Source organism: Diabrotica undecimpunctata, chromosome 1 (assembly GCF_040954645.1).
Source record: "Diabrotica undecimpunctata isolate CICGRU chromosome 1, icDiaUnde3, whole genome shotgun sequence".
NCBI classification, from domain to species: domain Eukaryota; kingdom Metazoa; phylum Arthropoda; class Insecta; order Coleoptera; family Chrysomelidae; genus Diabrotica; species Diabrotica undecimpunctata.
In genome coordinates, this window is record NC_092803.1 from 22,874,249 (window position 1) to 22,888,876 (window position 14,628).

The 14,628-nt window shown below is 33.0% G+C and overlaps 1 protein-coding gene across 4 annotated transcripts in view; it reads left to right on the forward strand.

Annotated features, from left to right (window-relative positions):
* Window positions 1-14,628, forward strand: part of LOC140446435 (uncharacterized) — a 63,797-nt gene that overhangs the window by 14,978 nt on the left and 34,191 nt on the right. The window contains exon 1 of one of the 4 annotated variants that reach the window (XM_072539003.1): window positions 5,421-5,578. The exons of the other annotated variants lie outside the window; for them this stretch is intronic. Coding sequence (XP_072395104.1) covers window positions 5,556-5,578 — 23 coding nt within the window. The 5' untranslated portion in view covers window positions 5,421-5,555. Of the gene's footprint in view, window positions 1-5,420; window positions 5,579-14,628 lie in introns of those variants that run through there. 4 annotated transcript variants of the gene reach the window in all.

Consider the following 14,628-nt stretch of genomic DNA (forward strand, 5'->3'; position numbering starts at 1 on the left):
AAAAATTTATTACATATTTTAGTAAAATAATGGGAAATGCTATAAAGAATTATTGCGTTACCAGAAAAGAGCTCATAGCTATTAAAAAAGTCCAAGAATATTTTCATATTCTCCTTTATAAAAGAAATTTTATAATTAGAACTGACCATAGCGCTTTGCAGTGGCTAATGAATTTTAAAAAGCCAGAGGGACAAGCTGCTTGGTGGATAGAGATACTTCAACAGTATATCTTTGACGTTAGGACATCGAAAATCTCTAGTTAAAGTATTGTAATATTGTTGGAGTTCCGAGTAAAGCTATTTTAAAAAAGTGTAACAATATATAATATATATAATATATATATATATATATATATATATATATATATATATATATATATATATATATTATATATATATTATATATAGTAAAACCTTCGAATAGCAACCATCCTCATGGAATCAAAAGCTGGTCGCTAAAGAATAAGAGAGAACATAGGAAAAATAAAGCAACTGATCTGCATCTCACGTTCTTTATGTACATATTAAATATAATTTTAATTAATTGACATTTACATTAGTTACTTCATTTTAGCATTTTTTTTTAAATAAAATATAATATACTGCCAATTTTTATCTTAGTTCGAAATACTTCCGATATATTGACAGTTTTCTAAAAACCTTTCAGATTTGACTAATTTACTTCCCACGCAAAATTGCAGGAAACCTGGTCTTGGGGGACAGATACAAATAAAAAATAAAAAAGTCAACAACCACAACTCCTCGGCGAGGTCATTCGAAACATACAGACTAAATTTAGGTTTCTAGAAAATGAAAAAGAGAATATTACTAATATGTTTTTCATCTTTCTGACGCACATTATCAGCGCCACCAAAAAATTTTTATATTTCTGCTTTTAAAAAGCAATTTTTATTACTTTGGTTTTAAGTTAAATGATACTAGGTTTTTTCGTTTTAAAGCTTTTTGTGTAACTGAAGATTGGTTACAGGTGGGATGAACTGTTCTTTCTTCTGTAATGTACCTGTGATTTCAACCGTTTCCTCTGCATTTTCGCAGAATCTACATGTTGCTCTCTTCACGTTGCTCATTTGAACATTACAGAGATGTTGTCTGAGTGATTAATGTCCAGTGGAAGCACCCGTGATTTCTCTGAATCTCCCATAGTATATTTGCGAAAAGAGTAAAAGTTGTAATATCCTTTTTGCTTACTTTTGGCCTGGAATATTTTCCCTGTATGCTATACCAAGTTACTTTTCCCATTTTTGGAATCCTCTGCTGCGTTTTTGATATATTGCAGAATGGTTCTAATCCGATAAAAGAAATATTTGTTCCTTCTTTAACAAGATTATTAATAATCTTATTACTAACAATTACTTTGTGCCTCACACCTTCAGCAAGGTAACTTAGTTTCGACCTACCTGTTGCTGAAGAGGCTGTTATAGTTCCAAGCTATTATCGACTTATATGCTGTAGATCTCAGAGCCTTCAGTGTAGCTTGACTGCATGAGGCCATAACCATTTTGGCTGAATTGAGGTGTATCTTTTAATACTCTTGAGAACACAAATGCATTGCTAGCAGTTCTGTTTAAAATATTGTAGGAGCATTTCTGAAGGTTATTGACAGTCTTGTTATAGGACCAGTAACCCCTATTCCCATTCTCGCTTGTATTCTTCACTCATAAGTGTAAAACTCATGTTTTATTCAGAGGAAGAAGAAGAAGAAGAAGAAGAAGAAGAAGACTATGAAGAAGAAAATTAATACAAAAATATTAACCATATATAATAAAAGAATATATATTATATTTGTAACTTTAATAAATCGATTATTGGATTAATAAATAAATATATAATTTAAAAAAATAATAAATATGATTTTTTCAGTATTTAATTAAATATAAAAATGCTTATTGTTGAATTCTGCACTTGATCTTAATTTATCGTATATACAGCTGTTAAAAATATCATTAAAGTTCATTTGAAATATTTCATTTAATATTGTATGTTTGTTAAAAATAAAATAAATATTATATAAAAAATATATATTTTATAATTAATATCTATAAATATAGTTTATTAAATAATAAATAATAAAAATTTAATGATAATAATAGTATTTTAAGTGAATAATTAACTATATAACTTATTATTTATTGAATCCTACTGGCTGACTTCGCGTTACCGTATACACAGGTAAGCGGTCCCCCACTCTTTGCGCTCTATCTTAAGAAGGGTTGAAGGTACATAAAAGTACTTGAGACAAAAATTGAAGAGAATTTTCCATTCTACAATTTTTCTTACCACCTTTAATGTCATAAAGTGTAAGGGAAACGAGATATTTGTAGAAAACTCATTTTCGTGACCTTTGACCTTAAATATCTTAAGTCGCGGACACGTGATTATATGAGAGTTTTGAGGTAAGTTTTATACCATCAAAATAAAGACGTATGCAAATTTTCAGCTTATTATCTTTCATTCCGAGGTTGCATCCTTATTTTACCGGACTATGTGATTTGTGCGATTTTGTTTCTTATTAACTCAAACTAATTTATGATAATATTTAGTTTGAGTTCGAAATATTGTTTTACATATATAATGTCTGTGGAAATCTTCATAGATTACATTGATCCAATCCTTAAAATCTCTAGATACCTAATCAGGCAGCCAGGTTTTAGATCCTATATTTGTGTTAGCTTTATGGTACTTTATAGAGCGATGCTCCTTGTGATCCTCCCACGATCGTATTACTATTGTGATTCCTATACAAGATTCCCTGATTTTTGTAGCTTTGCTACCTCCAAACCAGCACAGCATAGCTGACTATGAGCTTGACAACCTTTATAGATGTCCAATAGATCATTTAGGTTTCACACCCAGTGTTTTGCCACAAAGCCTTGCGCCGCTCTCATCCAGTTTTTATTGAGTCTTCTTAAATTTAATTTTTTAAATCTTTTTGTTGTTGTTAATTGTTGTTAATTTAATTGATTAAATCGTCAGTCCATCTTGTAGGTGGTCGACCGACGCTTCTCTTGTCTTCCCTTGGCATCCATTCCAATAACCTCTTTGTCCATCTGTCATTCTGGCTATGTGTCCTGCCCATCTCCAGTTTAGTCTGGCTATCTTCTCGATAATGTCAGTCACTCCGGTTCGTCTCCTGATGTCTTCGTTGGTTATTCTGTCTCGCAGAGTTATTCCTAACATGGACCGCTCCATTCTTCTCTCCGTGACTCTCAGTTTGGTAGCTGCCGCTTTTGTTAAGGTAAGTGTTTCTGTTCCGTACGTCAAGACTGGGAGGACGCACTGATCAAATACCTTTCTCTTTAGGCATGTGGGCAGCTCACTTTTAAAAGTTTCTCTCAGTTTTCCAAATGCTGCCCACCCAAGGCCGATTCTTCTCTTCAGTTCATGAGTCTGGTTATCCCTGCCAATCATAATTTCATGCCCCAGGTATTTATATCTATCTACGAGTTCTATTTCTTTCCCACCAATACTGATGTTCTGGTTGGGTACCAAATTGGTCATGATTTTTGTTTTCGAGATATTTATATTTAAACCTACACTTTCTGTAGCCACAACGAGTTCCTGTACCATCTCTCTTGCCATACCTAGATCTTCAGTTATTATAAGTATATCATCGGCGAAACGTAAGTTGTTTAGATATTCTCCATCTATTTTTATTCCCTTTGTCATCCAATCCAAATTCTTAAAAGCATGTTCTAGCACCGTATTAAAAAGTTTAGGTGACGTTGGGTCTCCTTGTCTAACCCCCCGTTCTATTTTTATGCGATTACTGTTAGTATGTAATCTGACAGTGGTTGTTGCCTGCAGGTATATTTTGTATAATAATTTAGTATATCTATAATCTAGCCTGCATTCTTTAAGCGCCTGTAATATTTTGCTTAGCTCAACTGTGTCAAAGGCTTTGTGAAAATCGATAAATTTAGAATCGTTTATTGTAGAATCTCTAGTTCTACAATAAACCTTTAGAGTGATCTCTTGAAATAACTTTTTAAATGCATATCGTTGGGGCTACGTTCTTCTTCTATAGAAGGAGGGATACACCGATGGAAGAAGAACAGTTTGGGTTTATGATAGGGTGGAGGACAATAAATGACTTGTTTGCTTTGAAATAGATGATAGAGAAATACGACGAGAAGAAAAGAGAACCAAATTTGGCATTTATAGATCTTGACAAGGAGTACGACACAGTTTGTAGACAAGATGCATACAACGCATAAGAGAGATATGGGTCTCTGAGAGATACGTAAGGCTCGTGAAGGATATGCACAAGGTTATAATTGGCGAAGAAGAGTACGAAACAGCGACCCATAAAAAGGGACAAGCTGAGGAAGAAGAAGAAAACCATGGAGGCTACGAAGGTAATCTCTTACTAAACCTGCTTCTATGTTTGCCTTCTTGAGTTGGTGTTATATTTTGTTAGATTCTTTTTCTAGGCCTCCCAATTGCTGAACTTTTGTCTCTGTTAAATACTCTATTTACACTAAACTTTAGTTTTCCTAATTACTTGGTTCACCAAGGCACATCTCGATTGACGGCTTTATTATGGATGCAATAAGCTCCCTCATAACATTTTATTATCGTAAGATTCAGCCAATTTAAAGCTGTTTCGAATTTCTCTGTGGTATCAATTGTATAATTAATGCCATCGACATCTAGCCTTAAATGAACTACATTTAGCCTGTTTAGCCTACAATAGGACTGGACTTGTTCACGTTTTGCCTTAACCTCGAAACGGAAGATTCTCTCATCCAACTTTGAGCCTTCATCAGAAATATGTCTGTGATGTACATGTTTCTCTAATTTTCCATTTTTTTAAAATATTTCATTAATAAATACAAAACTATAGGTATGACAAGTTAAGAACATATAATAAATTATTTAAATTATTGAAAATTATTAAGTTTATTTGAATAAACGAAAAAGTCAGAGCAGGAAATACCTTATACAGAAAAAGATCAAATCAATAGACCTTTGACTTAAAAACTCAGAGAAGAATACCTTTGCCCTTTCACAAAAATGGTTTCTATTTAACCAACACCTCCCTAAATAATTTATTTAGGATTTATTTGTGGATCCCAACGTAAAGAAAATGATTGGTTTGTTTTTATAAACAAGATTTTTTCTAATTACGTTCGATAGCAGAAGTGATGTCTTCGTTTGTTACCAAATATAATATAATATATAATATGTTGTACCAAACTTGCGTAATTTTATTGCAAAGCCCTGTATACTCTTATTTGTTTGTTGTAATATACCACCAACATGTTGGAAACCACTGAGCGAAATGCAGCGCTTCCGAGATACTCTAAATTTCGTAATACCTGCTACAAAATGTATAAATAGCTCTCCAAAAGTGTTTGAATTTCACGCGCTGACGTATCCACGTAGGTTGTTTCCCAAACTGACACAGTTAGTTCTTTGTGTCGGAATATGTTAGGTTAAGTCTGAAAGCTCACTCTGTGCCGGTGATTATGTAAAATGTTTAGTGAAACGGCGTTTACGAGGTGTCGATGAGGTCTCTTTAATTGGGTTTTTGATATGTTGCCTGGGTGGCTGACGAGGTATTTGTTTTCATAGGTCTTTGATTGATTGACGCTTTCATTAACCAATTATTGGAGTAGTGGTAACAGATTAGAGCAGTTTTTGTCAATTTATAATTAACTTTAACTAGAATTTACCACTTTACGTCCCGTTAACGCTCATATATTTAGCGATCAATAAGAAATTCACTATTATTAAAATGATATGTAACATTATTGTATATTTATAACAATAAAACAATTAACAGTAGTCATATTATGCCATTTTGTGGCATTTGTCAAAATAATAATAATGTGGCATTGACAATGTGTCAAAATTTTAAGGTTATGTTATATTTAAACACTTCAAGGATTTTTCATGTATTAGTAATATTGGTAAATTTGGGATTATATACAAGACAGAAGATATCCATTCATAAATGAAGTATTGTCGCTATATTTTCTTTCTGAAATTTTCTTTCTATCGCTGAGGTATTGTTTTACTATATTTTATAATATCAATTATATTTTAAAATGGAGAAATTGGATACATACAAAGTTAAAATATCTTAAATGTAATATTTAATTACCAAAAAAAAAAACGATTGTTAACACATTCCCTCGTAAAGAAAGCTTAACTTTACAAAATCGTATACAAAAGTGAATAATTCGTTCTCAAATAGACTATTTTATGACACGAAAAGAATATATACGTGAATACAAGGACTGCAAGATAATAGCTGGTGAGACTATGAGCCAACAATATAAGATGCTGGTGCTAAACATTAAACTAAGAAGCAAATATCTAAAATGTCGGAAAGGATCACCAAAAAGAAAGAATGGAAACGATGGGGAAGGATATTTATTCAAGACAAAAATAGTAAAATAAAATTTGTTGGAAATAAAAGGGTGTCCTAATATTTGGAGAAATATTACTAGTATTAGTAGAAATATTGCAATTGAAAAAAAGGCAAAACCTCAGAAAAGAAAGTTGAGAAAAAAAAAACCTTGTGATAAACAAACGAATAAAAAAAAATGAAAGAGAAGGGAAAACTATATAAATAGTGGAAACAAGATCGAAGGTAGAGGAGAGAAAGGTATTATGGAATACCATTTACATTTCTACAAACCTACTATTTTTTAAATAAAAATTCCCAAAATCCCATATTCAATAACTCCATACTACAACTAATTGCAATGAACTATCACTTGTAAGAAACGCATGTTATAATCATTGAAAAACAATTTTTATTCATAAATCATTAACTGAAAAGAAATATTTTCAACAAAAAAAAACAGTATTTTTAAGATTATGTGCCAGTATTTACAAAAATCACACACAAAATTTTCTTTCTTTGCTCCGGTACAGTCAAGGTAGGCGCATTGAATCCAAATCTCTCCTTGTTCATCTTCGAAGAATTTTCCATTATAGAAAATACATTCAGACTCTTTGTTTTCTGATTCTTTAGCTGATAACATGAATTCCATTACTGATGATACATCAGAGTGGAATGATCCATCATTGCTTACACTGGAATCATCTCTAGTAGGTTTAGGTCTAGAAGAGTGTAGTTCCAAGTTTAATTTCTTAACAACAGGAGGTCTGTAAATTTTTGCCTTGTTTTGATGTTTTGCAGCTCCTGGTTCTTTTTTTCTCGTCTTTTCATTCAGTTCATCCTCTAGATCCTTTTTATATGAAGAGGTTATTACAGAAGATGATCCAGCTTTCCTGCTTCAATCATATAGACCGATTTCTCTTAAGTTCTGCATGTTGAAAATACTACAACGGATGTTAAAACATTGTTTGGAATTGTGGGTAGAAAAAAAAATTCTTCCAGATTTTCATTTTGGTTATAAAAAAGAATGTGGTATTTTAGATGCACTTACTACACTAGTAACAAATATTCAAAACAACACTCATTTACCTACAATATGTTTAGACATTGAAATTGCGTAAGAATATATATGTCTTGACATTTTAATGGAAAAATTAATTAAAAATACCACATCAGTTAGCAGAAGCATAATTTTTGTAACAAACAGTAACAAACATAAAGATCCTAGATATAATAATTTAGGACTACCATAGGGATCAGTATTCAGTCATCTATTGTTTCATATGTATACTGTGGATTTGCATAAAGTTCCGACTAATATTTTTAGACTTCAAATAATACAATATGCCGCTGATTTTCTTCTATATTGACAGGTTAAAACTTACGATAATTCTCTTCAAACCTTAGGAATAATTCAATGCTGTGTTAATTCATGGTTCAATCAAAATGAGTTTGAGATTGTCCCAAACAAATCTACTGTCTATATTTTTTTCTCTCGATATAATATCCCAAAAATTAGTTAAGCAGTTAAAACTAAAAATCGCTGCGAGTATGCATTGTCATCATCATCATCATATAACGGGGGTCCTACGGCGATTGCCGCTTCCCGCATTTCAGCCTCCATCTTTTCCTATCTCTCCAATCTCCCTCTTCTAAGCCTCTAGATTGCATTGTTTTTGTAATTTCTCTTCTCCAGGAATTTGGTGGTCTTCCCCTTTTCCTTCTTTCTGGCGGAACATACATTAAGGCTTTCTTTGGCCACCGCTCCTCCTCCATTCTCATCACGTGACCATACCATTGTAATTGCCTTCCTTGTATTCTATCTGAAAGAGTATCTGTAATTCCTGTACGGTTTCGTATTTCCTCATTCCTGATTCTTTCCATTCTCGATACTCGACATGACCTTCTAAGATAATCCATTTCCACAACGTCTACTTTATCTCGTTCATTCTTTGTCATCGTCCAACATTCGGCACCATATGTGGTAATTGGTTCTACAATTGCTCTGTATACGCGAAAGTTTGGTATGCATCTTTATTTTATTAGACCACAGTAATGAATTCAGTATTCGGATGCATTTTTTCCCTTGGGTTATTCGGTTTTGTACATCTATCTTAACTCTGCCATCTGCTGATATGATGCTTCCTAGATATTTATACTGGTTGCAGCCTTTTATGACTGCGTTTTCAAGCCTCAGATCTGTGGTATTTCCTCCAATTTTTAAATATTCTGTTTTGTTTATGTTAACAGTAAGCCCCCATTTGGCATATTCCTCAAATAATTTTCGATTCATATAATTTATATCTTCCTCATCGGTTGCAACCACCACCTGATCATCTGCAAACAACAATGTATACAGAGTTTCTTGTCCCACTTCGATGCCCATAAATCTACATTTATTTCTCCAATTCCTCAATTCTTCTTGAACGTATATTTTAAAGAGTGTCGGTGACAAGCAGCATCCTTGCTTTAGGCCTTTAGTGACTTTAAATTCATTTGAGGTTCTGGTTCCAATTTTTACACAACTAACTGCATTTTCGTACAATTTATATATCGCTCGGATATACGTCGAATCCAATCCGGACCTTTTGAGGACCTCAAACATTTTCTTTAACGGGACACTATCATATGCTTTCTCAAGGTCTATAAATACCAAATGGGTCTCTCTACTTCTTTCGACACGCTTTTCAATTATTTGTCGTAGGATAAATATATTATCAAGGCAGGATCTCCCGATACGAAAGCCGCTTTGTTCTTCAATATCTTGTATCTGTCTTTCAACCCTCTTCTTTAATATTCTGCCGTACAACCGGCCCACAGAGCTCGTCACACTAATACCTCTATAATTGGAACAGTCTCTTTTATTCCCTCTCTTATATATGGAGCTTATATAAGATTTATTCCAATCTTTAGGAATTTCCTGTCCACACATACATTTATTGAAAAGGTCTACTATTAATTCTAAAAGTGCAGTCGGCCCATATTTAACCAGCTCTATGGGAATGTCTCCAGGCCCTGCGGCTTTTCCGTTTTTAATCTCTTTTAAGGTTTTCGTCAATTCAGATAATGTTATTATAGGGATTTCCTGTCTTTCGTCTCTGTTGTCTATTAATTCCCTTATCTTTTCCCATCTGTACTCTACTCTATCCTCTTTCAGCAGTTTCGTATAATATTCTTCCCATTCATTTAACTTTATGAGAGAAATGTCTTCATTTTTCTCATTTTTCTTAAACTGTTTTAATGTTTTCCAAGCTTGCGCCACTTTTGTTCCACCCATAAATCTGTCCAGTTCATCACACTTAGCCTCCCAGTTTATATTTTTCGCCTTATCCACGTCTTTTTTAAGCATGTCTGTCGCGATGCATTGTCTTCATCCATTATTATTTAGGAATAATTCTGAATCATAAATAGACTTGGAAATTACATATTGAGTTTATTATAAATCGATCGATGCAACAAGGGTTTACATTTTGTTAAAGCAGTTTCTATTGATCATATATTAGATCTCTAATTAATTATGAATAAGTTTTACATGGTTTAGCTTCTAAACATACATAAATATTCTAAATAGAGTAGACGTTGTACAAAATGTGGGACTGCGCATTTGTTTGGGAGCTATAAAGTCAACTCTAAATTAGGCTTTACATGTAGAAGCTTTAGAAATTCCACGCGATTATAGAAGATAACATATCAGCCAGAACTTTTTAATCAAAATTCGATACCTAAATATCAGTCTTTACCACAATATTAACAAACTGAATGTAGCAAATTCCAATACTGCTTTTCAAAGTCTGCCAAAATTTAATTATAATTATAACTTAGCTGACAGCTTTAGACTTAAGTTTTTCACTTCATTTCATTCTTTTTTTTTCTATTTTGGCTCCATTCATTTATACACTGTACGTTACATTTTCTTCTAATGTCTTCACTTCTCTTTCGATCTCTCAGCGTATTTCCTGTAGTTCTTCTCAGTACTCTCAGCTCTGTCGTTTCCAGTAGCCTTTGCGTTGTGGCTGTGTCGGATCTTTTTTCTGAGGAATATGTCATTATTGGTCTTACACTGGCTTTATAAATGCTTGACTTCATCTCAGTGTTAACGTGTCTATTTCGCCATATATTGTTTTTAAGGCATCCTGCCAGTCTATTTGCTGTTTGTACTTGTTCTCTCATTTCTTTATCCAGGTCTCCATAGCTAGACAGTGTAATTCCCAGGTATTTTATTTCCATTATTTGTTGAATACTGATGCCATCAATTTCTATTTTATATCTGGTTGGTTTTGTGCTGACTACTCTTGTTTTCCATTCTGTATACTCTTACTTTGTTAACGCTTTTGATGATTTCATCCATCGTCAAATGGAAGAGCATGGAGCTCAATGAATCCTCTTGTCTTATTCCGCAGCCTATTTTTATAGGTTCTGTAAATTGTCCATCTCTTATGCCATCTCTTCTAACTTTTATTTTGTTGTTTTAGTAGATGTTTTCGATAGTTTTTATAATATTTAGGGGAACTTCTCTATTATACAGAAGATGGATTACATCTTTGAGTCTTATTCTGTCGCTTTCTTTAGATCAACCAGACACAGAAATGCTGGTCTATTATACTCTAGGGATTTCTCAGTAAAATTTCTTCCACTACGAAAACCCTGCTGTTGATCTGCTAAACTTATCCTCTGATTTATTAGCACTTGCAATATTTTAGTTGTAAGTTTTAGAGTAATATTTAACAAGTTTATACCACTGCAGTTTTCTGGATGCTTTTTATCACCAATTTTAAATAGTAGAATTAATTCGCCCGGTATTTTGTTGTGTTTTATAATTTAATTAATTAATGTTGTTAATTGTTCTGTCATTGCTGCTCCACAATATTTCAGTAATTCGTTTGGTATTCCGTCTTTACCTGCTGCTTTTCTGTTCTTCAGAGTTTTAAGTATTTTCCGAACTTCCTGTACATTTATATTAAGTTCTTCATTTGTGGTAATTTCTGGTGTTTCCGGTTCTAGCGTCGTTTGTTTTTCCTCTGCATAGAGCTTTTTTAGGTAGTCAATCCACTTATCCTTTTCTATGTGTTTTGGTTCTTTTAGTTCCTTTACCTCCGTTCTTTGACCTCTTATGAAGCGCCATATTTTCTTTTGCAGACCGTAAAAATCATGTTCCATTTATATAGAAAAGCGTTCCCAGTGATCATTTTTTATTTTTCTTACAAGTGCATGTGTTTTGCTTCGTTTCAAAAGTGTATTTGTATTGGTCTTTGTGAGGGAAAAATGTATTATTAATACGTATTTCGTTTATGCTTCAGGGGTCCGTCAGAAGGTTTCCGTTTTCATTTCTGATATTTTCATTATATCGCTGTTTTATTTCTTAAACTATAACATTGCCAACACGGGCTTAAAAACACCCACAAAGATTATATATTTATCGTTTTGGGTCACGTTTATTACAGTCTAAAGGTGTTCGTAGAAGTTTTCCCTTGTGGTGGTATCCCTGTTATACTCTGGTGCATATATTGCTATCACATTCTGCGGTTTGACATTCAATTTCACTTTTACACTTACTATTCTTTCGGAGGGATATTTACATTCTTGTACTTGGTGTAAATTTTCTGTGTACTAACAAGGCGAATCCTTCTTTGGCTCTGTTCTCTTTCGCAACACCACTGTAAATCATCAGATAGTCATCTAGCATAATTTAAAATTAAGTTCAATTATTAAAACCCAGTTAGCATAAAAACATTGGATTAGCTCTAACATCTTGAGAACAGTATTAGAGAACCGGCCAGACTCTAAATAAATATACAGATGCATCTTAGCCGTTAGTTGCCACTGGATGTGCCTTTTACATACCTGCTAATAGGAAGAAAAAAATGCTTAAATTATGGCATGATTTTTTTTCTTCAAACGTCAAATAATGATGACATTACTTATCTAACTTGATCCTGTCAAAGTTTGATGTCTCCGCCGGCAGCAGTTTTTTTTCCCATTTCTTTACGGCGGAGGGAAAAATGTTGTCATGGCAACAATATGAAAAATGTCACAAAGCAACAATACAAATGTCATTAACAACAATTAAACATCATTTTTATTTATAGTAATATTAAAAGTACAATTAGTTAATGAGGCATTTTCAAAAATTGAAACCGTGCAAAAATGTTCCCGACTCTTGATACGCATTGGTAATTGTTGATGATACTGATGGTCGAGAACAACTTTCAGCAATCATTCCCGATGTTGGCGAATCATGAGGGTTTAAAATTTTTTAAGCATTATCGTTCTTATTTTTTATTGAATCCTCTATATATCCTTCGGCAACCGTGCTTGATTTCCAGCCCCCATGTCGTTTGAGGCATTCTAGATTTCCGCCTCCATCAATTAAAAGTGTTGCTGAAGTTCGTCGTAAAGAATGACCCGTGTATGCGCTTGCATCGTTTAAATTGAAATAACTAGCTACTTTTTGGGCTACTGCGCTGATCGAATGTATTCCCATGACGCTTCGGTAACACTTTCCATTTTGGTACTTGATAAAAAATCGGTTTTCTGTGAAATTTTCAGGCCGCAGTGATGCATACTTTTTATACAGTTTAATGTAGTTTTGACCAATTATCGTAAAAGATCTAATTTGTCGTGTTTTACTGTCTGGGATTTTGATAATTATTACATTTTCTCTATCCTCAATGTCCACAGTCTTCATTTTTACCATTTCGTCGCATCGACAGGCGCCGGTAACCCCAATTAACAAAACAATCTGAAATATTTTTATAATTTAGTAGAGTATACTACATGCTTTGCAATATAATTTTTTTTACCTTTAATCCTAAATACAACTTATCTGGCGCTTCAAACAAAAATTTATCAAACTCGTCTTTAGTGAAAACTTTAGACTTCTTTGCAGTATATCCTTCGCTTGTTTTTTTCAGAAAGGCACGTAACTTTAAAAATTTGCTTATATCCACATTTTTCTAATAATTAACTCGGATTTTATCATAGAGTATCGTGACCACATTGTAGAAGATTTCCATTTATTTTCATTTTCCATTATATTAAAATATGCCAGTAAAACGTCTTCGGTAACTTGCCGTACTCCTCTTGTATCGCACCACTCTTGGAAGTGCTTGTACGCCAACCGATACTTTATTCCGGACTTGGAGGGCCCCAAACGTGCTACTGCATCATTAGCCGCGGACTCAATTTCGTTTAGGTTTTCCATTTTCGCACTAAATTTGCGCTTGCGGTTGCAACAACAATAAGCTGTCTTTAATAATTGCAAACAACTGTCAAACAACTGTAACCAGGGAGACGCAAATCCCACCGACGACTTGATTATTTTAATTTCTAACATCTAGACGACTTTGATAGTTGTCACAGTTAATTTCAAGTAAAAATAGCGTATGAATTGTACTATTTATGGTTGAAAATTGCTACGTTTGAAGAAAAAATAGTATACTTTATTCGGCAAAGAAGCGACTTTTCTTGACTTGCCCTCTATTACGCGCCTCACTTCGTTCGGCGCGTAATATCGGGCGCGTCAAGAAAAGTCATGCTTCTCCGCCTCATAAAGTAATATACTATTTATATTCAGTGCGAAAGCTATAGCAATTTATGAGGAACTACAATATTTAACTCAAGATACATCTGCCACAATTATTTCCGACTCACCTTCTGTACTTGCTATTCAAACCATGGATTTTTCCAATAATAATCTAAATAAATATATCGTTCAAATTAAGAAAATCCTTTTCGAAATTTATAAAAATCAAAGAAAAGTAAATTTTTTATGGGTTAAGGTTCAAATAGGACTAACGCATAACGAATAAGTTGATGGTTTGGTCAAAAAGGCCATTTAATATGTTATTTTAGCATTAGTTATAGCATACCGTTAAGCACAATATTAAAAATAAATTTAGTCATTTATTGGGAGATCTTTGTAAACAATCCAAATATCAGTGTTCAGTGAATTAACCTTTATTTCAAATATATATTAATCGATATTGATTGATATATTGATTGATCTGGTAAAATCACTAGACATCTTCGATTTTTGTCTTATATCACATTAGTTACGACAAACTTACTCGTATAGTTTGAATCTTCCACATTTTCCAAACACAATTTGTTTAAACGATATTCAAGTATCCTTTTCGTTAGGGTTATTTCCTATTTTCTGTAAGCTTCAATTTATTTTCGTTAGAAATTTTTAACAGCTTTCACTTTACTGCTACTATTTTAGAACTCCAATGTAGACTCTGTAATTTTACATAAATG